At 44.2% G+C, this 27,865-nt stretch overlaps 1 protein-coding gene across 1 annotated transcript; it reads left to right on the forward strand.

Annotated features, from left to right (window-relative positions):
* LOC147727664 (nicotinamide N-methyltransferase-like) lies at positions 1-25,051 on the forward strand. Its single transcript, XM_086963153.1, has 3 exons — positions 1-191; positions 4,774-4,981; positions 23,235-25,051. The coding sequence occupies exons 1-3, from the start codon at positions 38-40 to the stop codon at positions 23,671-23,673; spliced, it is 801 nt and encodes a 266-aa protein (XP_086819279.1). The 5' UTR covers positions 1-37; the 3' UTR covers positions 23,674-25,051.
* Positions 25,052-27,865: the final 2,814 nt, after the last annotated feature.

Here is a 27,865-nt window from a genome sequence, read left to right on the forward strand (position 1 = left end):
AGGTCTCAGAGCTCAGCACACAACGAAAGGTAGTAGAATGGAATCTGCGGACAGAAGCACGAAAAACCTTCACGATGAGTTTGACCCCGAAGACTATTTGAAAGCCTACTACCCTTTTGATCCTAAGGCACCTTTGAAGGACGAAAGTTTTAAACAGATGCTAATAAAGCTGCACGATATATTCTCTTCAGGTAAGATGCTTTTACCAACTTTGAAATGTAAACCCATGTTCAACATACTGATACATTTTTGCTGTCATTTCCTGCCAGCATTAAAGGAAATAACAATGCAGTGGCGTATCATTAAGAGATACACTTCAAATATTACAGACAGCACAAGTCAAAAATAGTGAGCAGAGTCTGCCTGTCTCTGTTGCCGACTTGTGCTGTCTAAAGATCTAAATTATATGTATAAACTTCAGACATCTTAAATGCAGTAAAATATGCATGTACATATGCATGTTGTGAGCCAGCGCAGGACTTCATGATATGGCCCCATGATGGTTTTGTGTGAAATATTTCCAAATCGTCAGTCAAAGAAATACTTTAGCCCCATTCCAAAGGCTACACGTTTTATTATGTATGATCCTCCATACCATTGTCTCTAATGGAGGTCCAGCATGTCCAATGCCCTAGCATCAGTTTAAGATAATGTAGAAGTTGGACAGATTTATCAACAGTTTACATCGCTGTTATGTCACAAAAAGCTGCAGAAAGTGGTGCAAAGTCTTGATAAAGTATATACTTAATTTTGCCATTTATTTACTTTAAGGATAACTTTCCAGCAGCAAAAACTTTTGCACTAAGAAGTTGTCCTTTAGGTAAGACAAATATAAATGTGTGCCCCTTTGTGCTATTATGTGTCGAGGGGTTATTCAATGGGTTTTACTAGCCTGTTACAACGCTAATATCTATTTTGCTTCCTTGAAACGAGCTAAAAAGGAGACATTTTTAATTTCTGTAAATATTCACATTCAGTACGTGAAGTGTGAAAAAAAAGTCTAAGCACAGTATTTTATGAGGGAAGGGCATCCTTCCAGTACAAAACGTATGCTAGACATCACACAGACAGTCATGCAATATAATTCACAGATGTGTGTGTGGGGCTAAGCAGCCTTTAAGAGCATTAGTCCAGGGAAAGACAGCCACAGTAGGTCATATTTAAAAAATATGACTGCAATGCTCTCTCCCTTTCTCGTAAGTAACCCATCACCGTACTTTGGTGTCACAAGTAAAATATGCTGGCATGGTACCTGTAACTGTTATATGAGAGCGATACAAGTTAGAAAGGTCAGGGGGCAGCTGTTTGATACAAAAGCTTACCCTAAAGGGACACATCTGATAAATGTTGTTTTGACCGTGCCCTATGCAGTATTAGTTGTTCGGTAGACTGAACAGCAAATGTGGTCTTTGTGAATATGAAATTGACCTAAAAGACACAAACTGAAAGGAACACGCTACGAGGCTGGGGTGAAATAGGAGGGTGTTAAATACGGCTACGAAAACATGAGGGTAAATATGCCCGAAACAACTCACCCACTTAGCTACCCCTTGACCATTGTGACAAAAGAATGGAATGGTATGGACTTATAAAAGTCTACTAGAAAGAGAACTTCATGTACTTCCATCCTTCTATAACTACGAAAGGACAGCAAAATGAAGGTGCAACTATTAAGGCAACTATTATAAGCAATAACAGAACATTTTGTTAGCTAGACCAAGGACTGAATGGTACATAGTATTTGACTCCAGTGGTCAGTGCTTAATTTGAGCCAGTTGTTGCTGGTATGTGCGCTACAACTGCCTTTTCACTTATGGGACCAATTCAAAGAGGGGTAATTTCACAATAAAGAGTTTGAAATTTCGGGGCCAATTCACAAATGCATTTTGTGTACTTGAAGGAGTACTACTGTAGTACTACTTCACATGCTTATAAATGTCTTTATGAATTGATCCTGACAGGCAGAATTCTCAAACACAAGTGTGAAGGTCTCTGCACATATAGATATATGTTCTTGATGCAAATGTGGGAGGAGCAAAGGAGAGTTGTAGGAAAATGGGCAATATCTACTATGAAATGGGAGGAGTAAGGGAGAAATAAGGAGGAGCTCTGGAAGTAGCACTTGCATCTTCGTCATAAGTACTATCAGCAAAACAGGCTCAACTCTACTCCAACCAAGTCTCGGAGTAAAGTCACTCACACTACAGTGTCAATCACAAGTACCTTAAGGCACCCTCACAGAGATCAGTGGAGGCAGGGAATAAGCTTCTCAACATGTCAAAGTCACTTGCGAACAGGCAACAGGTGACAAGTGAATTCTATTCCATTGCCCCCTTCACTTGGGTACTAGGTGCCATCAATTGAACCCATCTGGCACTTCAGCCATTCTGCCGGAGCAAACACTATTTCCACGAAAGACACTACAGGCACTTCATCAATGTGCAATCTGTGCGCTTGCTTGGCAATTTGTGGCTGGGTACTTCAGTGGCACACGGCTAATGGATTAGGTTTGGGTAGCTCACTCTGGAACAGCATGTATCCCAGGGGTATGGATTGACAAATCTATTCACACAAAACTTCACCCCATCATGCAAGCCTATATCAAATGTTTGCAACAATGTGAGATTTAAACAAATATGACATGTTTTTTTTGCAGGTAATGCTGTGTATGCCCTTACTCCCTAATGCCTGACCCCCTTCTGACGTTCACCCGCTCAAACTAAATACGGCACACACATGTGTGCAAGCCATCAAGGAACACACTTTTCTCATCCCTAAGTTCTACTTCAGATATTTTGAGGATAAAGAGGGTGCTCCAGTATTCCCAGAAGAAGCATACAAGATCATTCTACCTGTTGCATGTTACACAACATTATCATTCAGTAGGCTTAAAGTACACCTTACCCTTGAACTGCAGCTCAATCTAGAATCCAGAGGTAAGGCACAGAACAGAGGTCAGGGGCTGCAGGTGCCTTCTAGTGACCTCACATTTCACTTGAGCTGCTGGTTTTGTTGCTGCATCACAGTGATTCACCAGTGTTAAATCAGTGGCTAAACATCCACATGTCATCCTGAGAGCTGTGCTGGTAGTGCAGGCTCGACTGCTTCGATTGCACCATGGCAAAGGCTGATTTGCACATGGCTGGCTCCTGATTGACTTGGCACAGTGGGAAAAATGGATGGACTAGATTCCTGGCCAGAGTAATTCACAGTGAATGAGATTAATTCAAGCATTCCAACATCTTGTTTATATTTTGATTCATGCTATGCCCTAATTGCGATGGGTAGGCCCAGACGTGGGTCCAATGGTCAATGTACATAAGACTCAAGCTGCACCCTACTGATGTGTCCCAAGTAGGCTGAGGACGATCTGAGATTGCTTATGTTCTAGTTCTGAGGGTGCCCACGCTGGCAGAGTGGTTCAGGCTGAGCTTTTCCTACTCCGGGATCCTTGACTGAAACAGGATGACGGCTGACTTGCATTTGGTTGGTTCCTGTCTGAGTTGGGTCGGTTGGGATAAAAACAATGGATCAGATTATGGCTCATGGTAATTGCCAGTGGTTGTGATAATTAAAAAACCCAGCCATCACAATGTTGTTATCGTCAGTGCTATCCCCTTAGTAGAAGGGGTTTGCCCAGAGATGATCCGGTGCTCACTGTGCCATAGGATTCAAGTTGCACCCTAAATGAGTTTTTAAATTAAATAATATATTAGTGTTGGTCTGTTTCAATTGGGAATGTTTTTTCAACATCTATGCTTTTTTTGTATGTCAATCTGGAAACTCATTCAAAATAGGAACTCTATTGTTTGCAATGTTTTTTTATGTTGTTCTGTTCTACATCCTGATGAATAAGGCCCAACCTGATGTTGATCCCCTGAAACATGAGTTGACATTTTTTAAATTGGTCATCTGAAATGAAAAGACAGGCATGGCTGTCGGCTGTCCCTTGCAGGTCACTAACCCTGTCTTTGCAGCTGATCACAGGGAGTTGCAATTTTGCGATCTGCTTAGTGTATATTAAGGCGGGTCGTTGTCCAATTCTCTGTGATTCCTTATTTTGCAAACTGACCTTTAAGTACATAGGTTGATTGGTAGAATAAAATGCTTGTCAGAAAATAACCGGGGAACTATTTGCGACAGATTTTTTAACCAGCATATTAGTAAATTTAGCCCTGTGTTCAGCAAAAGCTGAGATTGTTAAAATGTTAAAGGTGTGAGCACCTGTTGTTTTCCAAAAACGTTTACACTTACCTTGCCGCATTTAAAACAGTAAATGTAAATTGACCGACTTTCTTCCAGGATGGGCCAATGAAAACTGAGTTAATCTTCATCACAAGGACACACAGTGAATGTCCAGTTATCATGCCTTGGCCCAGCGATATATTCTCTCATGCTACTGAATACTCTACAATTTCCACATTTGTCCTAACATTGCATAATGAACTCCCTTGAAAAACGTGTTTTTTAGAGTATTCGTTTTTTTCTGTTGCCTTTTGCTATCGTAGTATTTTAATTTTAAGTTAGTCAGAAGGTCCATGTTATTGGCTGGAGGTGTTTTAGTGCTATCAATTCGCTTTGTACGCTGCCAGTCTTTAGTGCACAATGTTGATCCATCACAGAATCACCTATTGTAGTTTTCTTTTGCAAATTGTACAAACCCGCACAATTGTAAAATAAAAATCTAAAGTTGTGCAGATGGTATATTCCAATGTCCCACATGAGTAACTTGACGCAAGTTATGCTGATCTATCATATTACTCTTTCTCCAAGGACGTGTGAAAGGAAATCTTCTGCTAGAAATAGGCTGCGGACCAATCATCTATCAGCATTTATCTGCTTGCGAGGCCTTCACAGAGATCATCGTATCAGACTACTGTGCAGCCAATCTGCGCTATTTTGAGAGAACCCTGAACAATGAACCAGGAACTAAAGACTGGACTCCATTCATCAAGTTTGTCTGTGAACTAGAAGGCAACAGGTACGAGCTAAATAATACTGATTTGTGTTTTAATGTCTCTATTTGTTTATGTATTCATTCAGTACTTGTATCTATCACTCAAGCGCCTCTATGTCCTCACTTTACAGTACAACCGTAAGAAGTGCCTTTCAAATGGAAGAACAGAGTTTGAAGGCACTTTCTATGGCTGCTGAACAAGTATATTTCAATGAATAGAAGATGAAATGAGCAGACGTGAATGTGAGAGAAGAAAATAAGTTCGAATGGCTAATTCAGTAGGTTCAAGAAAGGAGCATTGCTTGGTAATTCAATAGGCAAATAGAAGGGGTAGCTCCCTCCCGCACACTAAAAAAATTGGACATATGGATCAGAGTTCAGTGTCACATGGACAAACAGGGGTCAGCAACTATTGATTGTGGTTAAAAATGGAAAAGGAGCAGAGAGGAAAGAAAATAATCAGAGTTTTTGAAACTATTAAATCCTGTAAAGGCCTGGGTAAAATTCAAATTACACAGGAGTAATTAACGTAATTAGGGAAATCAGTTCACATGTTTCACCATTCCCTGTCCTTCCCCATCCCTGGCCCTACTTCTGCCACTACAGTGGATTGTGCACATTTCATTGGACATTGCTCTGGCAGGGGGCCTGTTCCATTAATTCCCCAGGACCTCCAGTTGCTCACCCAACTAAAGATATGCTTGAAGTACCAGCCTTCCTTCTCATTTGGCCTTCTTATCTGAGGACCCTGGCTGAGTACGACAACCACCTACCCCAGTATTACGTTTTAATGCCAATAGTAACAGGAGCACATTGAAGTCACTGCAGTTTGGACATTACTCCCTATCCATAGTACTACAGGAAATACCTTCTTAGCTAACATCCTACCTGTATGAATTACTGATGTCGTCCGTCATAAAGCATGAATCCTACCAATGGCCTAGTGGTAGTATCCCTAAATACGATTACAATAAAAGGAAGGAAACACTCACATAGCTTAAATCTCTCTCTCTCCAGACAAAGTCCTCTTTCAATAAACCCACCTTAGATCTGTAGAAACCCAAAAATTACAAAGAGACTGGGTGGGGACAATATATTTCTCCTGTAAACCTCCCTCCTGTGCTATCCTTGACAAAGAAGAATGGATTTAGTAGAAAAAGCAAAGTAGCAATAGCTATCTGCAAGGGTCTCCCTATCTGGTTAACACAGTCCCGGTTGGACCCTGACGTTCATTACATTTTCATAAAACTCCAGGTACATCATCAAACCCTGACTCCAGGATCTGTACATGCCCCAACTGGAAACAAAATCCCATCCTTTAAGTAGATAAACAAAATGCTCTTTTCTCTTCCCCATAATAAGTTCTTAGTGTGAGTGATTGGAACCTAGTGCCCGGTTCCTATTTGGACAAAGCTCAACATTAAACAATACCCCACCCCAAGGACTGGCACCTTTTATGAGACCTGATACAGGATTTTTCCTTTAAAGACATATGGTGACTATAACATCCTGTGGAGAGAGAGTACATCTTTACTTCCTGCGTCCATGGCACTCATATGTGAATCGACTTTTACTTGGTATCTCTTACTCTTCTGCCCAAAGTTATGCATGGTGACATTGTACGCCGCAGTATATCTGACCACAACATTATCACAACGTGTATTGATCCACCCACTGGGACTCAATGTATGTTATTACAAACTATGATAAGAAGCGTCTCCAGTCCCACTTAGCATCATACCTGACAACCAATGAAGTCACTGTATCTTCAACACACATATTGTGGACAGTTGGGAAGACCAGTGTCAGGGGAAGCATGACTAGGGACTCAGCCCAGCAAAGAAAAAATAAAATGACCAAAAGCAAATTCTATGGCAGGACCGGAGGCTCAGATTATGCTTTTCTTTCTCCGCAATTTATTACAATAGGGAAAACACAGCAGCCTCAGAAAAGCTCATAACGTAGAAAAAATGCTCATATCACAACAATGAAGCATTATCAATACACAATCCAAGAAAAAATGTCTCTGGGACTACAACTCCCATCCTGGTAACATAAACAGTCTGCCCGGAGTCCTTCTTCTATGACCACAGTCCATAGATAGGAAGTCCCTTCTTCATGTTCTTCCTCTTTCTTCGCTGCTTCCGCAGCCAGATAAGTGTTTTTCCTTCGTCGCAGTGTTTTGATGCTGTTTGGGGGGAATTCTGATGTATTTGTACTGTGTTTTTGGGCTACGGGTCTCTGATGTCATTGTGTCCTTACAGAGCCCCGTACAAGTCGCGGGAGCGCCGTTTCGCTTCCTTCGCGTCTTTCACTTTTGTGCATATTGCGGTGCGCTAGCACCCGCTAGAGGGCGCTGCTGCGTCTCGTTGGTCTCCGGCGCAGGTTTTCTCCTCACAGAGGAGCCGCGCTGAGGAGACCAACTGCCGCGGAGCCGAGCCCTCAAGCTGCCTCACAAACGCCCGTATTTTCGGGTCTGTACTCCTTTTGCTCCGTGTTTGAACGCCCCTGTGGGGGTCTGTACTGTGGTGTTCTGCCGCGTTTGACGCCTTAAGGCAAGATTGCACTTGTGTGATACTGGTGTATGTCATACGACCAGATGGTTCCCCTCTCGGAAGAAGTCAAGGACGAGATGTCGTGGTGGCTGACTCACATGGAGGCGTGGAATGGCCGAGCGATTTTCGGGTCTACCCCGGATCTTGTTGTCGAGTCCGATGCCAGCAAAGTCGGTTGGGGAGCGCGCTGTGGAGATTTTTCCACACTCGGCACCTGGTCATTGGATGAACAGAAGTTGCATATCAACTGTCTAGAACTTCTGGCGGGTTCGTTCGCGGTACGCTGCTGGACCGGGGTCTCGGTGAAATCGTGTGTCCTGCTAAAGATGGACAATGTGTCAGCAGTGCGATACGTGAACCACCTAGGAGGCTCGAGGTCCTGTGCACTGGCGAATTTGGCAAAGCAGTTCTGGGATTACTGTCTAGACCATCACGTATCGGTAACGGCGGAGTATCTGCCGGGTCAAGCCAACCAGGTGGCAGACTGGCACTCCAGATACCTTCGGGACTCCAGTCTGTGGATGTTGGATGCTCGGGTCTTTCGCTGGCTCAACGAGCTGTGGGGTCCTTTCTCAGTGGACCTGTTTGCGTCCCGCTTGGACCATCAACTCCAGAGGTTCTTCAGTTGGAGGCCGGATCCGCTGGCAGAGGCCACGGACGCGTTTCTCCAGGATTGGAGCAAGGAGAGGCCCTTTGCGTTTCCACCTTTTTCGATGGTGATGCGGACGGCAGCTCAGGTTCGCCGGCAGGCCGTGGAGCTGGTTCTGGTGACGCCGCTATGGAGGTATCAAGTCTGGTTTCCAGTTCTTCTGGAACTTTCCTGGGATTCTCCAATCCTACTCCCCCAGTTTCCTCGCCTGCTCCTCAATCCGGATCAAGATCCGCATCATCTCATCGTTCAGGGCTCTCTCCGCCTCATGGCATGGAGGCTTTCAGGCGACGTTGGTCGCTCCCTGGCCTTACGAGATCAGCTGAAGGTCTGTCGTCCAAAGCCTGGGCTGTCAGTACGTTGAAGCGCTACAAATCCGCTTGGTCTAAGTGGGTTCGTTGGTGTCTTCGACGGAACTTGGATCCCTTGGGTAGGGGAGTCGTTCACGTGTTGAATTATTTGGCGGAACTGGCTGTGGATGGGTTTGCCTACCGCACAATTAATGCTGTGCGTTCGGCTATTTCAGCGGTGCATCATCCAGTTGACGGTTCTCCGGTTGGAGTTCATCCTTTTGTGTGCCGGCTTTTGCGGGGCATCCGATTGTCGTTGCCCCCGGAGCCCCGCTACTCTGTCCTTCGGGATGTCAATGTAGTTTTGAACCTTTTTTTATCTTGGCAACCTAATAGGTACCTGTCTGTCAAGGAACTCTCGGCGAAACTGGCTATGCTTTTATGCTTAGTGTCCTGCCGGAGAGTGTCGGATGTGCATGCTCTGGATGTCTCGGCACGCGTATTTTCACCGGATGGTGTCACTTTCACGATTGGTCGCCGCACAAAGTCGGCTTCTAGAACAATTTCGTATCCGGCCTTCGTGGATGTCCCGAAGCTGTGTGTTGTTCAGTGTCTGAAAGCTTATGAGGATGTGACTTGGGACATTTGCCCTCCGGGCGAGAGACAATTGCTAATTGCCTTGCGAAAACCACACCATGCAGTCTCTTCCCCCACCATAGCCAGGTGGGAGCGCTGGGTCATGCAAGAGGCCGGTATTGATACCAAACGTTTCGGAGCTCACTCTGCCAGGGGGGCCATGGCCTCTAAGGCTTTCTCGTTGGGAGCTCGTTTAGAAGATTTGATGCGGGCCGCGGACTGGTCCTCTGATTCCACCTTTAAGAGGTTTTACTTTAAGCCTGTAGTGGATATTGCGAATTTGGTGGTGGGTAAGCTTTAAACTAGCATAATCTGAGCCTCCGGTCCTGCCATAGAATATAAATTTGCCTAGCTTATGTAACGGTAAGTTTCAATTCTATTAAGGACAGGGAGGCGAGGATTGTCCCACCCAGGACGTTGTCGAGCGACATGCCGCCCGTATGACAGTAAGTAACCAGGTTTTCATGGTTTATTCCTCATGGTTAAATTTTGGTCATGTGATTGTTTTAATTCGGCTGTAAGCATCTGTGCCTTCCGTTACAACGCTTACGCTGTTCTATTTTTTCTATTAGGAAATGACGGTTCCAAATCAGACCAATGACCGGAGTGATCTGAGCGCGTAATTCGCGCGAAGAAAGAGGAAGTACATGAAGAAGGGACTTCCTATCTATGGACTGTGGTCATAGAAGAAGGACTCTGGGCAGACTGTTTATGTTACCAGGATGGGAGTTGTAGTCCCAGAGAAATTTTTTCTTGGATTGTGTATTGATAAGGCTTCATTGTTGTGATATGAGCATTTTTTCTACGTCATGAGTTTTTTTGAGGCTGCTGTGTTTTCCCTATTGTAATAAATTGCGGAGAAAGAAAAGCATAATCCTCGCCTCCGTGTCCTTAATAGAATTGAAACTTACAGTTACATAAGCTAGGCAAATTTCGATTCTCCGTGAAGGACAAAAGCAAAACCTTACAAACGCACATGAGCAAAACACCACACCACACCTTAGACACTTCAGTTCCTTCTGCAAGCAAAATATGACCATAACGCCATACTGACATCAGAGGTGGAAAAAGCATTATTTCACTTCTGCAAACATCACTATGAGAGGAGGGGAACCGGACAATTCTTAGCCCAACAGCTCAGGGAAAGAGTGGCACAACGCGCCATCCCAGTTATGCTCACTAGCCATGGTGTCCTCGTGATGCACTCGATCTGCATACTAGGGAAATTTCACAAGTTCTATCAGTCATTATACAGAGCATATTGACTCTTGAGAGTAAGAGGACTGGCTCATCTCACATGTTTATCTGCATACTCTGCCTCCAGACCTAGCCCAAACTCTTAAGATGGAAATTACAGCCAATGAAATAGCCGAAGCCATAAATGCCCTACCTACTGTGCCATGCCTGGATGACTACCCCACTGAATACTACATAATGGAATGGTACAGCGTGTTTTGAGTGTTGGAGAAGGAAGCTTTCCTAACCAAACTCAAATGGCTATATTTAAATAGCAGTAGTATGCCATGTTTTTTTGTCTCAGACTATTACTATTAGTCGAGGAACCAGACAGGCTGCTCCTTGTGTCTACTCCGATTCATACTGGCATTGGAACTGCTAGCAGCAGTGATGGAGAACTTCATATTAGGGGAGCACAAACTCCAGGAGGAGAGCAAAAGGCTCTCTACTGTGCCGGGGATATATTAGTCATGTTCTCAAACTCAGGCAGATGAACCTTGGCATTGACAGCTTGAATATCAGACGACTCTACATTCTCTTGTTATTTCGTAAATTTAGATAAGTGTGAGGTGCTTCCTCTCACCCCATGTATTACTCAAGACTTTCTTAGAGGCTCCCCAATCAGCTTTCTCTCTCACAACCTCCAATACTGATGAATCCACATAAACAGGGGGCTTCAGAACATAATGCAAGACAACTTTGGTCCCATTCTTGACAGAATACAGATGGATATCACTCAGTGGTTCGCAAACTAATTTGTCTCCTTGGGAAAAAGTACAAACGATAAAGATAAATATTATGCCCCACCTGAATTGTGTATTTGCAATGCTCCTGCTTCGAATACTGGCTACTCTACAAAAACAGTCACAACTTTGAAAAACATACTTATGGCATGGCAGGAAGCCTTCTCTTAAACTGACTAATCTATACGTGGCCACTTAACATGAGGCTCTTCGACTGCCTCATGTGGAATCATGTTGGCTAGCCTTGCACTAGCACAAATACAGTTTCACACTCATACATCTCTTGACACCACCTTCTCGGTAGTGATAGAAAATGCGATTGGGGGAAAAAACAAAGGTCTAGGCATGGTGTACACCAAGGGTCAGTGAAAGACTGAGCAAATAAACCCAATACTATATTAAACAGCATATGCAGAGCCAACAAGAGTTCATTGATATATTAATTGTAATATGTTGATGTGCTGATCTAATTTGTATTTGTATTGTTTATAGTCAGTTGTGATTCTACAAGGTAACGATATTTGACAGTAATATATACATGAACATTTGAACTATGTTGATGAAATGCATCACCAATTCTTTTTATGTCACAAAGAATACTGTTAACAGGATGCAGGGCACTTTCAATATATGAGATGTCTAAAAGGATGCATCAATATTTTTACAACAGAATATGGCATTGATAATGCATATTTGTATACTTGATAAGGGAGCCTCAGTCAGAACATCTATCCAGAATGTATCCAGATTGTCAACACTTTCTCTTTAACACTTCAAGGCAAAGACCACAGATGTTTGCAGAATGCTTCAACAATAGATCTCATGACATATGTTTCACCATGGAGAGAAGGAAACAATTCTCATTGAGGATGATAAAATGGTTATGAGCCTACATACCAAGTCTACAGACCACACAACCCTTTTACATTTTCAAAGCTTTCATCCACATAAAGTGAGGGAGAACCTTGTATATGGGGGACTGTGCTAGACATCATGATTATTTTGACAACATATACAACTTACCCTAAAATTCTAGTTAGAAAGGCCTTCAAAAGTGCATGGTTCTGCTCCCAGATAAACTCTTTAAACTGCTAAAGAGCGGTTACATATATTACATTTATTACATTTGGCATGCGTCATTATAGTTAGTCCTGTTGGAAACTGGATTCGCAGCACCAGAAAGAAGCTTTGGAATTTACTGGATCCATTAGTAATAGATGGATCCTTGTTCTCCTTTAAGGAAACCAAAGAGAAACACAGTTCAGAGCAGATGTAGCACAGAAAAACCAACTCTAAGAGCACCTAGGAATCATCCAGAGGTAGTAGGACACTACATGTATGCTGATTGCTCTGTTTGTCTGCTTATATGTATGTGACTGCTCTGTTTGTCTGCTTACTTCTAATACAAAATAAATCACTATTAATGGGAGTAAACACTAAAACTATTTTCCATCTGCGGCAGTGAAGGCAGAATATATGCCAGCTTCTGACCAACACTTATATAGATTGACGACCAGATAAATTAGAAAATGTATAGGACAAGATAAGTCCCACTTAAACAGCAGTATGATGACTGCCTCCCTGGTCAGTCACTTCAAAGACATGGGTCACACTGCAACTGATCTCAGATAGACCATCTTTGCTAAAATTGAAAACGATCAATGAGGTGGCAACATGAAAAGACCACCCCAGTCCCTTAGGTCCAAGCTCACACTGTGAGCAGCACTTTGATCACCTTAGATACAATATTTAATTTCATGCCTGTGTCATTAATTACCCCAACATGGTCAATATAATATATGGAGACTGCACTGTGCTATCGGAAATATGTTTGACATTTTGCACAAACACTATAATAGTTCGATACATTGACCGTGCTATGATTGGACGTTCGGCACATTGGCTGTTCTATGATTGGACATCTGTATAATGTCCTGTTTTCAAAAATTGTACTTATTTTCATTATTGAGCCAATGTAAATTGAGCCTTTGTGTGGGTGTATGGTCATCATGGTACTAGACCCATGATGACCTTACACTCGCACAAAGTCTTACATTTGTTTCAGTTATGGTACAGGCCTCCTTTCTCATATATTTTCTTCGGCTCCCGCGAAGGCCAAAGTTTTGCAAAGTCCATATGGGCAGTTTTCTATCCAGCAGCCAGTTTATGTTTAGCCTTCTTGAGCATTCCTGCCCCATGACATTCTTTTTTCTATTGCAACTGTGATGCTCTGCCACCCCCCAGAGCCACTGTGCATCTGTTTTAGTCAATTTACAAGTCTTTCTATTGTATTATATTTTATTGTATTTTATTGGGACATCTAGTGTTCATGCCCTTAGAATGTCCATATAGCATCTGCAATGGCCGATATGGCAGATCCATTTAGTACGATCTTCACCTGGTTGATTAGTTGCACACCCTTACCTGCCTCCAGAGGCACCCTACGTCAGCTAAGTCAAGGTTTCGGCCTCTACCATTGATTCTTTTCATGCACTTCTTGACTGGCCCCTTAGAGTTGACTGAATCCTTGCACCTATGGCAGATCCATTAAGTTGAACCCCTGACCTAGGTGTATTCCTGGTCTTCTACATCCTACAGCATGGTTTGAATTTAAACAGACACAGATGCCCTCCATCTGCCTATTTGTGTAAAAGGGCAGATGTTTGCGTAATGTCAGAGGTACTGTTGGATTTTACTATATGGATATTTTCCACTCTTTTGCCCATTTTCTATGTCAATACGTTCAGTTTATGGCAAATTTTTGTGTGACTATGGTTTTATTTGAAAGGTCCTGGTGATCATCCCAATGAGGTATACTGAGCGCTGAACAGTTCAACAACACCCGTAAGGCCAACTGGCTCTAAGAAAACAAGGACATTATTAAGGACTTTTAGTTTGTATTGTTAAGCTGCTGGACGAACAATATTATTTGTGCAAAGTGTGGACCTTGTTTCAACAAATAAGCTTGGATGCTGAGCAGTAGCTTGTTAAAAGATTGCCTCAAGTAGTATTTGGTTTTAAGCTTTCTTTCCATGCATTTTCTAATGAATTTTTACGCAACTTTTTTTCATTTTTGCAAAATATTTGTTTGTTTTTTTAAAAATATTTTTTATTTTTCACCATCAGTTTTCCATCAGATTTACACAAAGAAAAAAGATGAACGGAAAGAATTCTTACGTTAAAATACACAATTAATCTAACCAAGACAGAGCATTACAGAGAGCATAAGTGCAACATTACAGCATGTCATAAACAGTTTTTATACAGTACATATCCATAACCGAAAATTATGGTCGGGATTGCTCCATCCTAGCCTTCCAGTCTGTGATCTGAGCCCAGATACGTTTCCCCAGTTTCATAGCCTTCCACCCTTTCTTCTCATAAAGGCTTTTTTCCAGGCTGTAGGTGGCTAATAGCCGTGAAACCCTATGTTAAAAAGTGTGGGGGGGGTTAAGGATCTTTCCAAACTGTTGCTACACAAATCCTGGCGACCGACATGGCAATAACTAAGAACTCCATGTGCGCTATTACAACTCCTTCCCTGCAGGTACCTAGAATCACTAATTCATTAGATAGGTTTACTATAATCTTCAGGGATTGACCCATGAAATGCTCTATTGCCCTTTTCAGTTGATCTAGTTTTGGGCAGGCTGCGAACATATGCACCACATCAGCCTGGGTGCTGCCACATCGCAGACAGTAGCTTCCCGTTCGTCCTCCCCACTGAGCTCTTTTAGCTGGAGTATAGTAAAGATTAAAAATTGTTTTAAAATGTTGGGCTTGTAAGTTCGCTACTTTCAATATAGTGCGTCCCAGCTTAAGAGATGTTACCAGCTCATTACCTTTGATACCCAACTTCTCCCGCCATTTCTCAGAGTGTTTATTAATATCACCATTTTGCTTTTGGTTTAGCTCAGAATATATCTTGGTGATGGAACAGCCTTCAGGATTTTGCAACCTATCCATTACAACATCTCTGTCAAAAGCTTTTGCTCCCCCACTTTTTTTAATAAGGGCCAATTGTACCTGTAAAAACTTTAAAAACTCCCAACGCTCCAAATTAAACCGACATTGTGCCATTTTAAATGTAATTATGCCATCAAAATCTATAATGTCACCAATAGTCTTGCCCCCTTCCCGTCCCATCGCCTCATTATATTGTCATGAAACGTCTCTGGCAAAGATGGGTTCCCAAACAAGGGAGTATAGTGATTCATTCTGCCCAATCCCAACCATCTCCTAACGGATAACCAGACTGATACTGCCGCCCCTAAGGTCTTAAATTTAACTTTTTTACGATAGCTGGCCTCATGAAACCTGAGTAGCCAATTGCGAGCTTCACCCTTTAAAAGAAGCTCATATACATCTGGTACTGTTTCGTCCTCCCTCCAGTTATCATTCACAGTTCCCCCTGGCAATCCAAGCATGTACTGTAGTACTGCGGCCCAATAATATAACTTTAGATCGGGGACTGCCCAACCTCCTCTCTCCCTAGGGGGAGTCATGAGCTTGAAACCTCTTCTCGTTTTCCCTTGACCCCTTATAAATATGTTGATCATTCTCTCCATTTCCTGAAACCAGCTATTATCAAATTTCAAAGGTATGGTTCTAAATAAATATAAAACCTTAGAAAGTAATAACATTTTAATAATATTGCATCTTCCCACGATTGTTAGGTGCAGCTTAATCATCCGATCGAGATCCCTCCTTGACGTCTAAATTATGGGTGAAAGATTTGTTTCGACAACCTTTATTAAATCTGATGAAATTACAACCCCTAAATAGGTAGCTGATTCGGTCACTCGTGAGTCTATCAGATTAGTCTTCTCATTGATAACAATCTCAGTCTTCCCCCTGTTAAGACTATGGCCGGAGACTGCCCCAAAGTGATTTGCTTCATGTTTGATTTCAACCAATGCCTCAGTGGGGTTAGCGGTCGTAATGGCCAGATCAACCGCGTATCCCAGGATCTTTGTTTTGAATACGTTAAGTTGTATTGGAACAATGCCTCTATTTGATTTTATTTTCCTAATGAATGGGTCAATATAAAAAGCGAAGAGGAGGGGTGAACACGAGCACCCCTGCCCGGTTCCTTGTTTAATGTCTATTATATTATATATATATATATATATATATATATATAGGCAAAATAAATTGTAACTATTACAAGAACAGTTTTGAGAAAGAATCATTGTTTATAATTTAGAGTATGATTAATTCACAACTTAACTTCATACTCCGGAGTTGTCCCTGATGCATTGTAGCTAGATTGCAACTGCCATGTTACTATTCAATGACTTAGATTTATTTCCAGAAAAGTAGGTTTGCTCAGTTATCATTGAACTACAAGCATTGCATGTGCCAACCACTCCTCTCGCACTGAAAGGATGTGCACATGGTAGAACAGGATGCAACAACACATGCTTCACAAAGGCATCAGCTCCCACTCCATTCCAATGCATCAGACTGCACTTCAGACCAAAGCACAGGAAAGATCTTGAACCAATCATACCGGATAACGGTGCATATCTTGACAGCACACATGTCCGCATTGTCAACATCCGCTAACACTGGTAGAGATTCAGGTTAGGACCACTCCAGAGTGATAAGATTGGCAAAACTAGGATGCATTTGTGCGCTTTTGAGTGAGTACTGACCCATTTCCATCAATCCCTCGTGCGACCTGCTTCTTCTTCCCGTAAAAGGTCAATCACTCAGAAACATGTGTCCAGGATTTCACAGCAATATAACACTTATTGCTCCAAAAGAGGGTGAAAACTTTCTTAATAGATGTTTATAGAATGTATTGTGAGCTGCATTTACCAGAATGTTTTGGAGAGCTTTTGCTGAGATGCCACCACTCCTTCACTACACAATGCATGAATTCCAGATGCCATATTTCCTATTGCCAAGATACACCAAAAATAGTTGGCATTCATTATCTGTCAAACAAGTGTTTTTCCATGTATCTGAAAAGCACAGTTCATGGCCTCCTACCCTGCACTGTCTGTCCACATAGTTACACCAAACATGGGCTAACGCTTTTGAGCACAGGCCATGTTTAAGTGCATGTGTACAATACAAACAGGAATGGACTTATAAATACCTTGTGCCGGCTCAAGTGACTGAAAGGGGCAAACATTTTTTAAAGGGAGTTCACTTTCCAGCGCAAAAGATATTTGCACTAGAAAAGTGGCCTTTTTCGCTGGGCAAATACTAGCTGGAGTTGTTTTGCTCCAATTTGCGTCACGGGGGTATTACATGGTTGTAACTTGGGTGAATTTGCTGAAGCACCCATAGAGTGTGACACAAAGCAAAATCTACCAAGATAGGCAGACCCCGCTTTGCGTGAAAAATAAATTTCTCCTTGATTAAAGAGTAATACTTTAATTTTTCCAAACATTCCTCACATTGCATATGTGCTGCGCTATAGCACAATACAATGTATGGAAAGTTTTAGAATGTATATGGGCATAGGAGTTTGTCCTGGAAGCCTAAGCTTCCAGTACAAATCCTATTCTAGACAGGTTGCACACGCCTCATAACCTTGGTGCAAGGGTGGTGGCTTGCACCAACGCAACCTAAAAGAGTGACAGTGCAGTGGAGGACAGAAGCAGAAGCCTTTTTGAATAAAGTTGTCCCTGGGCGGATTTCTTCCCCTTGTTCAATGCAGCAAAGCAGCTTTGTTTACTGCTCTGCATTGCGTCAAATTTTAAGAAACCTGTCCAGAGTGCCTAATCTATAACTAAGCAATGTGTATATTGACCTATCAAACACGTCCCTTTACTTTGACAGTAGAACATGTTGTTTGCATGGGCCTGGTGAACACAATACCTGTCCTACAGCATATGCTCGTGTTTGCTCATCATCATGAACTATTTACATATCTGTGACACACCTAGATCATCTCACAGTGCCTGCCCGCCTGCTCCCCGCTTCTCGCCGCCGTCCAAGCGGAAACGCCCCCTTTTTGTTTTGTGCCCTCCCCGCTCCCGCCTCCCAGCTGCTCCTCCCTCCCTCCCACTTCGCCATAAATGGCGACCGCGCGTACGCGCAGCGGTCACGCGCAGCGGGCGCGCCGATTGTGCGCCAAAGGCAAGCCTGTCTGCGCCCGTCCGTGCCTGGACCGCGCCCAGTGCCAGGACTCCTGGCCCCCACCGACGCAAGACGATCCGACAAACCAACGCCGCCGCCCAAAACGCACTCAATACCGGCCTGATGCCCACCTGCTGCACGGCCGCCCCAAAACATTTCCACGGACCCTTCACCTGCACAACCTGCAAATACACCTGCCTCCGACCAGGCACCACACCCGCCAAGCCAAACTCCAGCAGCGACCTCAAGTGCATCCTGCTCAACAACACCCGCTCCGTCCACAGACACGCCGTCGAACTCTGGAACCTGCTCGACACAACCTCACCAGACATCGCCTTCCTCACTGAAACATGGATGAACGCCTCATCAGCCCCCGACATCGCCATCGCCATCCCGGATGGATACAAGATCATCAGGAGGGACCGTGTCAACCAGACCAGAGGAGGAATCGCCATCGTCCACAAGAACACCATCCGCATCACGACCGACGCCGACGACACCTTCACCGCCGCCGAACACCTCCACTTCCAGATTCACACCAACCCAAAGACGACCCGCAGAGGCACCCTCATCTACAGACCCCCGGGACCACGCGCACAATTCAGCGAAGACATCACGGACTTCATCAGCCCACACCCCCTCCCTTCCGCCGACTACATCCTCCTAGGGGACCTCAACTTCCACCTGGAGAACAGCAAGGACCGCAACACCATCACCCTGCTGGACAACCTTGCCAACCTCGGACTCAAGCAACTGGTCAACACCCCCACCCACTACGCCGGCCACACACTTGGTCCCGTCTTCTCATCCAGCAAGCACATCGCCTTCAGCCACTCCACAGGACTCCACTGGACGACCACAGCTGCGTCCACTTCAGCTTCAGAAGAACCACAACCCACCACCACCCGCAACAGGCTCCTCACAGAAGCTGGAGCAAGGTCACCGCCGACCAGCTCACCACCTCCCTCAGCCAAAACCCACCGGCCAGCACACCGGACCCCAACAAAGCGGCCTCGAACTTCACGCAGTGGCTCACCGCCTGCGCCGACGACCTCGCACCACTGAAGAACCCTCCCAGCAGACCCAGAAGCAAGAAGGCCCCCTGGTTCACCGACAAACTCAAGGACTCCAAGAAGACCTGCTGCACCCTCGAGAAAGCCTGGCTCCTTGACCGGACCACTGACAACATGACCGCCCTCAAACTCGCGACCCGCAAGCACCACCAGCTCATCCGCACCACCAAGAAGAAATCACTTAAGGACCGACTGGACAACAACGCCCACGACAGCAAGGAACTCTTCAGCATCGTCAAGGAGTTCTCCAACCCCAACCCCAGCACCGGCAACATCGACATCACCCCTTCACAAGATCTCTGCGACTCCCTCGCTTCATTCTTCCACCGCAAGATTGCCGACATCCACAACAGCTGCGGCGCACCATCCACGCTCCCAACCGTCGAACCAACGCACCCCACCGTCATCCTCCGCACCTGGACCACGGTGACCACCGAAGACGCAGCCCGCGCGATGAACACCATCCACTCCGGATCCCCGACGGACCCCTGCCCCCACCACATCTTCAACAAGGCCAACACCACCATCGCACCCCAACTCCGAGACGTCATCAACACCTCCTTCGACACCGCCACCTTCCCGGAGAGCTGGAAGCACGCGCCGAGCTCAGCGCCCTACTGAAGAAACCAACAGCGGACCCCACCGACCTCAAAAACTTCTGCCCCATCTCGCTCCTCCCTTTTCCTGCCAAAGTCATAGAGAAGATCGCCAACAGACAACTTGCCGCCTTCCTCGAGACGAATGGATCCCTTGACCCCTCGCAGTCCGGTTTCAGAGCCAACCACAGCACCGAGACCGCCCTCATCGCAGCCACCGACGACATCCGAGCCCTGCGCGACAACGGGGAAACAGCAGCACTCATCCTCCAGGACCTCTCCGCAGCGTTCGACACGGTCTGCTACCGCACCCTAGTCCAACGCCTCAGCAACACCGGCATCCAAGGGAAGGCACTGAAGTGGATCATCTCGTTCCTCGCCGGGAGAACACAGAGAGTCCGCCTCCCCCCATTTCGATCCGAGGCCACTGAAGTCATCTGCGGCGTCCCGCAAGGATCATCACTCAGCCCCACCCTCTTCAACGTCTACATGAGACCTCTCGCCACCAACACAACCTCAATATCATCTCCTACGCCGACGACACCCAGCTGATCCTCTTCCTCACCAGAGAACCCAACACCGCCAGAACCAGCCTCCACGAAGGGATGAAAGACGTCCCCGAGTGGATGAAGAACAGCCGCCTGAAACTGAACTCAGACAAGACGGAAGTCCTCATCCTGGGACCATCACCCTCCGCCTGGGATGACTCCTTGTGGCCCCCAGCCCTGGGCACCGCCCCCAAGCCTACAGACCACGCACGCAACATGGGCTTCATCCTGGACTCCTCCCTTTCGATGACCAGACAAGTCAACGCAGTCTCCTCTTCATGCTTTCACATCCTCAGCATGCTCCGCAAGATCTTCCGATGGATCCCGACCGAAACCAGGAAGACAGTCACCCAGGCCCTCGTCAGCAGCCGACTGGACTACAGAAACACCCTCTAAGCCGGAACCACAGCCAAGCTACAGAAAAGACTCCAACGCATCCAGAACGCCTCCGCCCGACTCATCCTGGACATCCCCTGACGCAACCACATGTCTGGCCACCTGAGGGACCTGCACTGGCTCCCCGTCAGCAAGAGGATCACATTCAGGCTCCTCACCCACGCACACAAGTCTCTCCACGACCTGGGCCCCAAGTACCTCAACGACCGCCTGACCTTCCACACACCCACCCGCCAGCTACGGTCTGCCAGCCTCGCCCTCGCCACCGTGCCACGCATCCGAAGAGCCACCGCCGGAGGCAGATCCTTCTCCTACCTGGCGGCCAAGACATGGAACTCCCTCCCCATCCACCTTCGGCTGACCCAGGACCACCTCTCCTTCAGGAAGCAACTGAAGACCTGGCTGTTCGAGCAGTAGCGGACCCCTTTCCCAAGCGCCTTGAGACCCTTCCGGGTGAGTAGCGCGCTATACAAATGTCATGATTGATTGATTGATTGATCACAGTCAAACCCAAAACCTGTGAACTGAGTTTAGACATATACTTAATTGAGTGCACCTCTCTGACACTTGAAATACGACCCTCAGAAATCAGTGTCAGGCTGTGTGTATGACTGAAATACACCAGGCATGCGACTGCGTGTTTAGAGCACAGCCATAGTCAATAGGGTTTGTGCATTTCCAATTTTCAAAATCCCCTGAGTATCTCTTACCTTCTCTCTGTGTCTTTCTTTCTTTCTTTCTTTCTTTCTTTCTTTCTTTCTTTCTTTCTTTCTTTCTTTCTTTCTTTCTTTCTTTCTTTCTTTCTTTCTTTCTTTCTTTCTTTCTTTCTCATATAGTATTCATGCCACATAGACACACACACAGTCTCTTTCGGTCTATGAGAGCCACAGTGATGACACTGGACAGGGAAGATGGATGTCAGTCAGTCCTGGGAACTAAGAAAAACCAAAGGAAATGATGGACGGAGCTTTGAAAATACAAGCACTCACCCCCAGTCAACTGATCTGGGTTTAATCCATCACCGTTCTTTAGCCCACTCTGCCACCCCAGTTCAGACATGGCCATATGCAAATCAGTCTGACCCTGTGCCTCATGGGAACAGTCCAGCCCGAACTGCCAAGCCATGCCTTCCCTGGACTGGAAACAAGCTACAGAGGATCGGTTTCTGGCATTTCAGCCTTCTTCAGCCCGGCTTGCTTGAATCCAGTGGCAAAGTGAGCAGGGGACTCACGTCTGAGCATACCCTGCCAACTTATGGCGAACAAAGAAAAACCAAAGGAAATGATGGACGGAGCGTTGACAATACAAGCACTCACCCCCAGTCAACTGATCTGGGTTTAATCCATCACCGTTCTTTAGCCCACTATGCCACCCCAGTTCAGACATGGCCATATGCAAATCAGTCTGACCCTGTGCCTCATGGGAACAGTCCAGCCGGAACTGCCAAGCCATGCCATCCCTGGACTGGAAACAAGCTACCGAGGACCGGTTTCTGGCATTTCAGCAGGGTATGCTCAGACGTGAGTCCCTTGCTCACTTTGCCACTGGATTCAAGCAAGCCGGGCTGAAGAAGGCTGAAATGCCAGAAACCGGTCCTTGGTAGCTTGTTTCCGGTCCAGGGAAGGCTTGGCTTGGCAGTTCGGGCTGGACTGTTCTCATGAGGCACAGGGTCAGAATGATTTGCATATGGCCATGTCTGAACTGGGGTGGCAGAGTGGGCTAAAAAATGGTGCTGGATTAAACCCAGATCAGTTGACTGGGGGTGAGTGCTTGTATTGTCAACGCTCCGTCCATCATTTCCTTTGGTTTTTCTTTGTTCACCATAGGTTGGCAGGGTATGCTCAGACGTGAGTCCCTTGCTCACTTTGCCACTGGATTCAAGCAAGCGGGGCTGAAGAAGGCTGAAATGCCAGAAACGGGTCCTTGGTAGCATGTTTCCGGTCCAGGGAAGGCTTGGCAGTTCGGGCTGGACTGTTCCCATGAGGCACAGGGTCAGACTGATTTGCATATGGCCATGTATGAACTGGGGTGGCAGAGTGGACTAAAGAACGGTGATGGATTAAACCCAGATCAGTTGACTGGGGGTGAGTGCTTGTATTGTCAACACCCCGTCCATCATTTCCTTTGGTTTTTCTTAGTCCTGGGAACTAGACAGGTTATTTTGTGAGGTGCCAGGGTTTTAGGGCAGTGAAACAATTCTGTTCACATATGTGATACTATCAGTGATTTTACCAAAGATGTCCTTTGTGATTTCAAGTGAATGTCATGTTTAAGTCTTGACCAATGATTATACTTCACAGTAACATAGTTACTTTTCCTGCTAAATGGTAGTCTTAGCTAATCCTCAATTCAAGCTGCGCTTTTTTATGAAAATGAATATTAACAAAATCATGGGAGAGAACTAAACATGTTTTTTTCTTCTTATGTTTTTTGACAAGTCCTTTTTAATTTCCTCCGCAGTGGCAAGCTTGATGAGAAACGAAAGAAACTAAGAAGTGTAGTCAAACAAGGATTGAAATGCGACATCACTAAATGCAACCCATTCGATCCAGTTGTGGTGCCCCAGGCTGACTGTGTGATCAGTTTTGAGACTCTGACATGTGCAAGCAAAGATGTGGAGAGCTTCCGGCAGAGTGTAAAAAAGGTCTCTTCCCTTTTGAAAATAGGCGGGTTTCTAATATTAGAAGAGAGTTTAGGATTAACAAAATACTTGTGCGGCGGCATTTGGATTCCAGTACTGAATTTGAATGATCAATTGATTAGAGAAATTGTAACCGATTCCGGCTTTTTAATCGAGGAACATGAGTTGTTTTCATTAGATGATTATGAATTTGAACGTGAACGCTGCAACTATAATGCTGTTTTATTTTTATTAGCCCGAAAAGACAGAGATATCTAATTCAAGGGGTCGACAGAGAAGGACAGAGGACTAGGATCCCTGTTACATAAACAGCAGATACATTTGCAACAATCTGAGTCTTCTTTTTTCTTTTATCCATTGTTTTGTTGGTGTTAAATTGGTATTAGAGTGGGTAGTTTTGCTCCATCCTTTTATAATGATAAGGCTACATATATATGTGTACTTTTGACTTCATGTATTCTAAAATGTAATCAGACTCAAAAATACGTGGTGCACTGGGATAGAAAGTGCGACAATAGAGTGTTCTAATGAGTGTGTGCGCATTAACTGTTTTCCTTTGAGGAACAGCTGTAACGTCAACAACATTTCATCTGCAGGCAAATATCTTACTGGAGTTGTGCTAAAAAGCATTTAATGCAGTGCGTTCTCCAAAGGTTAGAAAAGAATGAACTTCAAGGAGAGTCAGTGTTGTACTTATAACACGGTAAGTCCTTGTTCTGATTGATAAAAGTGTATATATAAATATATATATATATATATATGTATCAATGTACTTACCAGATTATTTGTGTTTTTTGCAATTATATACTTTTGCGAGTAACATGCTAAATTAGCTTGACTGTGGGACTTAAGCTCACAGTTAGAGCATTTTACATTGCACGTGAACGTTGTTTTCGATATATTTTTCTTTTGAAGGTGCAGACCAAAGCATTCTTAGCTAGTGAAAGAAGAGTATGTTTAGACATAGTGAGGCAAGGATGAACTGCCAAGGTCAATTAAATTTAATGAGAAGAACAAGGGAGTGCTTCCAGTTGGTGATATCTGTCAAAGGGAGGACTACAAGGATGCTTCATAAGTGAAGATTGGAAGATGGGAGTGATGTACCGGCGCTGGAACTCTTCTTGAGAATGGAAATAATGAGGTTGAATAATGTGAGGTCATGTGTTTTTCGACCTTTCTGTGTGTTTCTTGTTAGTGAACTTATTTTGTAGTCAGATCAGATGACTCTAGGCTCCGAGAGACACAAATCTCTCCTGACATTTGATTGTGTGGCTTTATGTTATACATGATCCTTTCTTTCCAGAACTTCTACAGAAGTTCTGATGCTGACACCTTTCTTTGCGTTTGCATTAATAGAGCTTCCTTAACTCTTAGCTTAGTGCAGGGATAGTCATATTATGAACTCTTTCCCATGTATGGGGAGAAGGATCAAAACCATTCATGCACTCATCAGATGTTATTCCTATTTTTCTGTATTGCAATACGGACACCCTATATTGCTCTTCGTTGATAAGGACCAATATTGTACATCAATTTGGTCCTCCTTTAATAATTCTTTCTATCTACAGTATGTTTTTGCATTTGATTTATATTACTTTGACCTTGAGCTTATAATAAATCCTTTATTTAACTTCAAGATGCAGACTCTGAATCTCAATGTGTGATCACATTGTCTACAGAATTTAAATTTGTCGCTAACCCCTTTCATTCACAGGCTACAACAAAGATTGTTGATTAAAAGAATTGTAAAGGTTGGCCCAGAGCTTCAGCAGATAGTAGCACATCACACTGGTTTGCAACTGAGGTGTAAGGGTCCAGAATTGTCCCACTCTAAAGTAGCTTAGGTTCAACTGGACTTAAACATCCATGTGGTATTCTGACAAATTGGTGCTGTTCAGGAGGCTTGAGAGCGAGTTATAACAGTGGAGGAGTGAGTATCAATTGTGTGTAAATGCTTTATGCCTAGCTTGCGGTGTTGTGGTAATTGTGTGGTGTCTTGCGGAGATTGAGCGTAATCGTTGGTTGGTGCTGTGAGCGTATTGTTTATTGTGTTACAAATGTTATTGGGTCCAACGTGCCTAAGACTCCGGGATGATATTAAGGTGTAAGAGATACCGCATTGTTTTGCCTTCTGAAGTTTGTGAGGTTTGTCATGAGATATAATTGACAAGCCCAATTGAGATAGGGACATTTTTCTTGGTATGAAAGTGAGATATGATCAGTGTGAAAAAACTATGCGCAGGGGAAAGCTGCACTGATCAAGGTGACATCCCACCAATTGAGGTTTCATTCATTTGTGTGTTGGCATAGACTGGGAAGTATTCTTTTGGTCACTTTTGTGTGAATGTGTTTTGTTGGTTTCTTTTAGAGAAGCAGACAATTGCTATTTGTTGTTGTTTGGTTTGATGAGAGAGTGCTTGCATAAATTTGTGAAGGAGGGTGAGCTGCTGTAAGGAGCAAGGATGTCATCTTAGTGTTCCATGCTGGGATAGGTTGGTTGGTTTGAAACCACGGTGTCAATGGTTGTTCACATTGGAGGTGCAGCACTGCTATTGCTTGATGATCCGGAGTGTAATTTGAAAGCAACACATTACATTTGGGTCAAGAAATAATTGCATGCTTGTTTAAAAATGAAATGTTTTAAAGTTGTGCAAGATTATTTTAGAGGAGATTTGCAAATATCTCTCAGAGGGGGGAAGAGGCCCCACCGGAAGATACCACTCGTCAATATATGGCGACAAAGGTAGGGTTACATACTTGTGTTTGGTTTGAACAATGGCACAAGATCACAGAGAAAGAAGATGCATGAGCATTTCCATGTTATGGTACATTTATATTGAGGATGATTGAATATTTGAGGATAATATTATGTGAAATGAGACCACAACCAAGACCCACACAATTTGAAGCAATTAACACTTGGGAACAGAGAGAGAGGGAAAATATCAAGGTTGAGTGAGAAAGGCAGTATGCACCTATGTGGATGCAAGGTGGGATGCAGAGCAGGAGCATTTGATGATGGTCAAAATAGAAGGATTGAAATTATATTCACTATTAGAAGGTGGAGAAGGGACTGGAAAGAAGAAAGACAATAATACTAAGGAAACAGGGGAGAAGGCTGAAAATAGTTTTTTAGAGATATTGATGTCTGAACAACCACCTCCATATAATGAAACTCGAACTGGCGAAGGTGAGAAGGAGATTATTAGAGGGAATAAGGGAATGTCCACTGCACTGAGTATGATTTCTAATGTCATAGGGGTTTCTCCTAAGCCAAAAGAAATGAGTGAGGGGAACTGTTACAGTAATTCAAAGAAGAATGGGAGGAAACTCAGAGATAAGTTTTCGAGGCTTCCATGAATTGTGCTATACCTAATGCACTTATGGTTTCTGTTATGATAGGACCTGTGGTTTCTATGTATGAGTCTGCTTCAGCAAGACACAGAATTCAGGTACCTCTATTCAACCACAGATGCCAGAAGTTGTAACGGAGAGACAGAAAGTTGAAGAATTTGCCCAGTTATATCCAATTGATGTAAGTTCTCCTTGTGCCGCTAGTACAGCTCTATCTGTACAGCAGGGTGGATTTGGACCTTTGAGGACTTCCATTGGGTTACTAGACTTAAGTCTACTTACATTGGAACAGTGCTTAGATTTACAGACTAACATGCCAAAGGTGGTATCTAAATCCCCAGATAAATGCGCTGGTTTAGAGGTCAGGAATTGGAAGATTTTTTGAAAATTCTTAATGACATCGAATGTGAGTACTGACGTGAGTCAGGGAATCATACAGTCTACATTGAAGGTGAATCTAGTTGATGTTGGGAAGATACAATTGGAATTAAATGAGACGATTAGTGGGTGTTTTACATTGGATCAAATACAAACATACCAACAGGATGAACCTTTATTTATGAGTAAGGATGTGACTAGGAGAGCAAGAGAAGCACATGATACATTATTTGATTTGGCCCAAAAATATTAACTTAATTTGGAACAAATAAAGGCTTTGCAGAAGAGCCATCTGCATGCCTTTGGTGATTAGGACATGGAGCATATGAGAACCCAGAAATGAAAATTCATATTCAAGAGTTGATTCACAATATTAGAGTTTGGAGTGAATTAGAAAAATGGGAGACCTAATGGCCCAAAAGGGTGACTCCTAAGAGGGTAGTCGGCGAGACTCCTCCTCCAGGAGGTAGAGAAAAGGGAGCTGAAAGTTTCCATTCATTAGAAGTACCTAGTAAAGGTTATGTCTATGTACCTTGGAGTAGGAGTGAACTTGTGGCATTTGAAAATGAATTTCTAAAATTAAGAGAGAAGCCTGTGGAGTGGCATAAACAGGTTGAGCAATTTGTGAAAATATCAAAGGTTTTATCGATGGATTTGAACACTATGTTTGATATTGCGGTCCCGAGCGATTTGTGGACAGCATGCAAGATAGCTGTGG

The sequence above is a fragment of the Lissotriton vulgaris genome, chromosome 3_1 (genome assembly GCF_964263255.1).
Source record: "Lissotriton vulgaris chromosome 3_1, aLisVul1.2, whole genome shotgun sequence".
NCBI classification, from domain to species: domain Eukaryota; kingdom Metazoa; phylum Chordata; class Amphibia; order Caudata; family Salamandridae; genus Lissotriton; species Lissotriton vulgaris.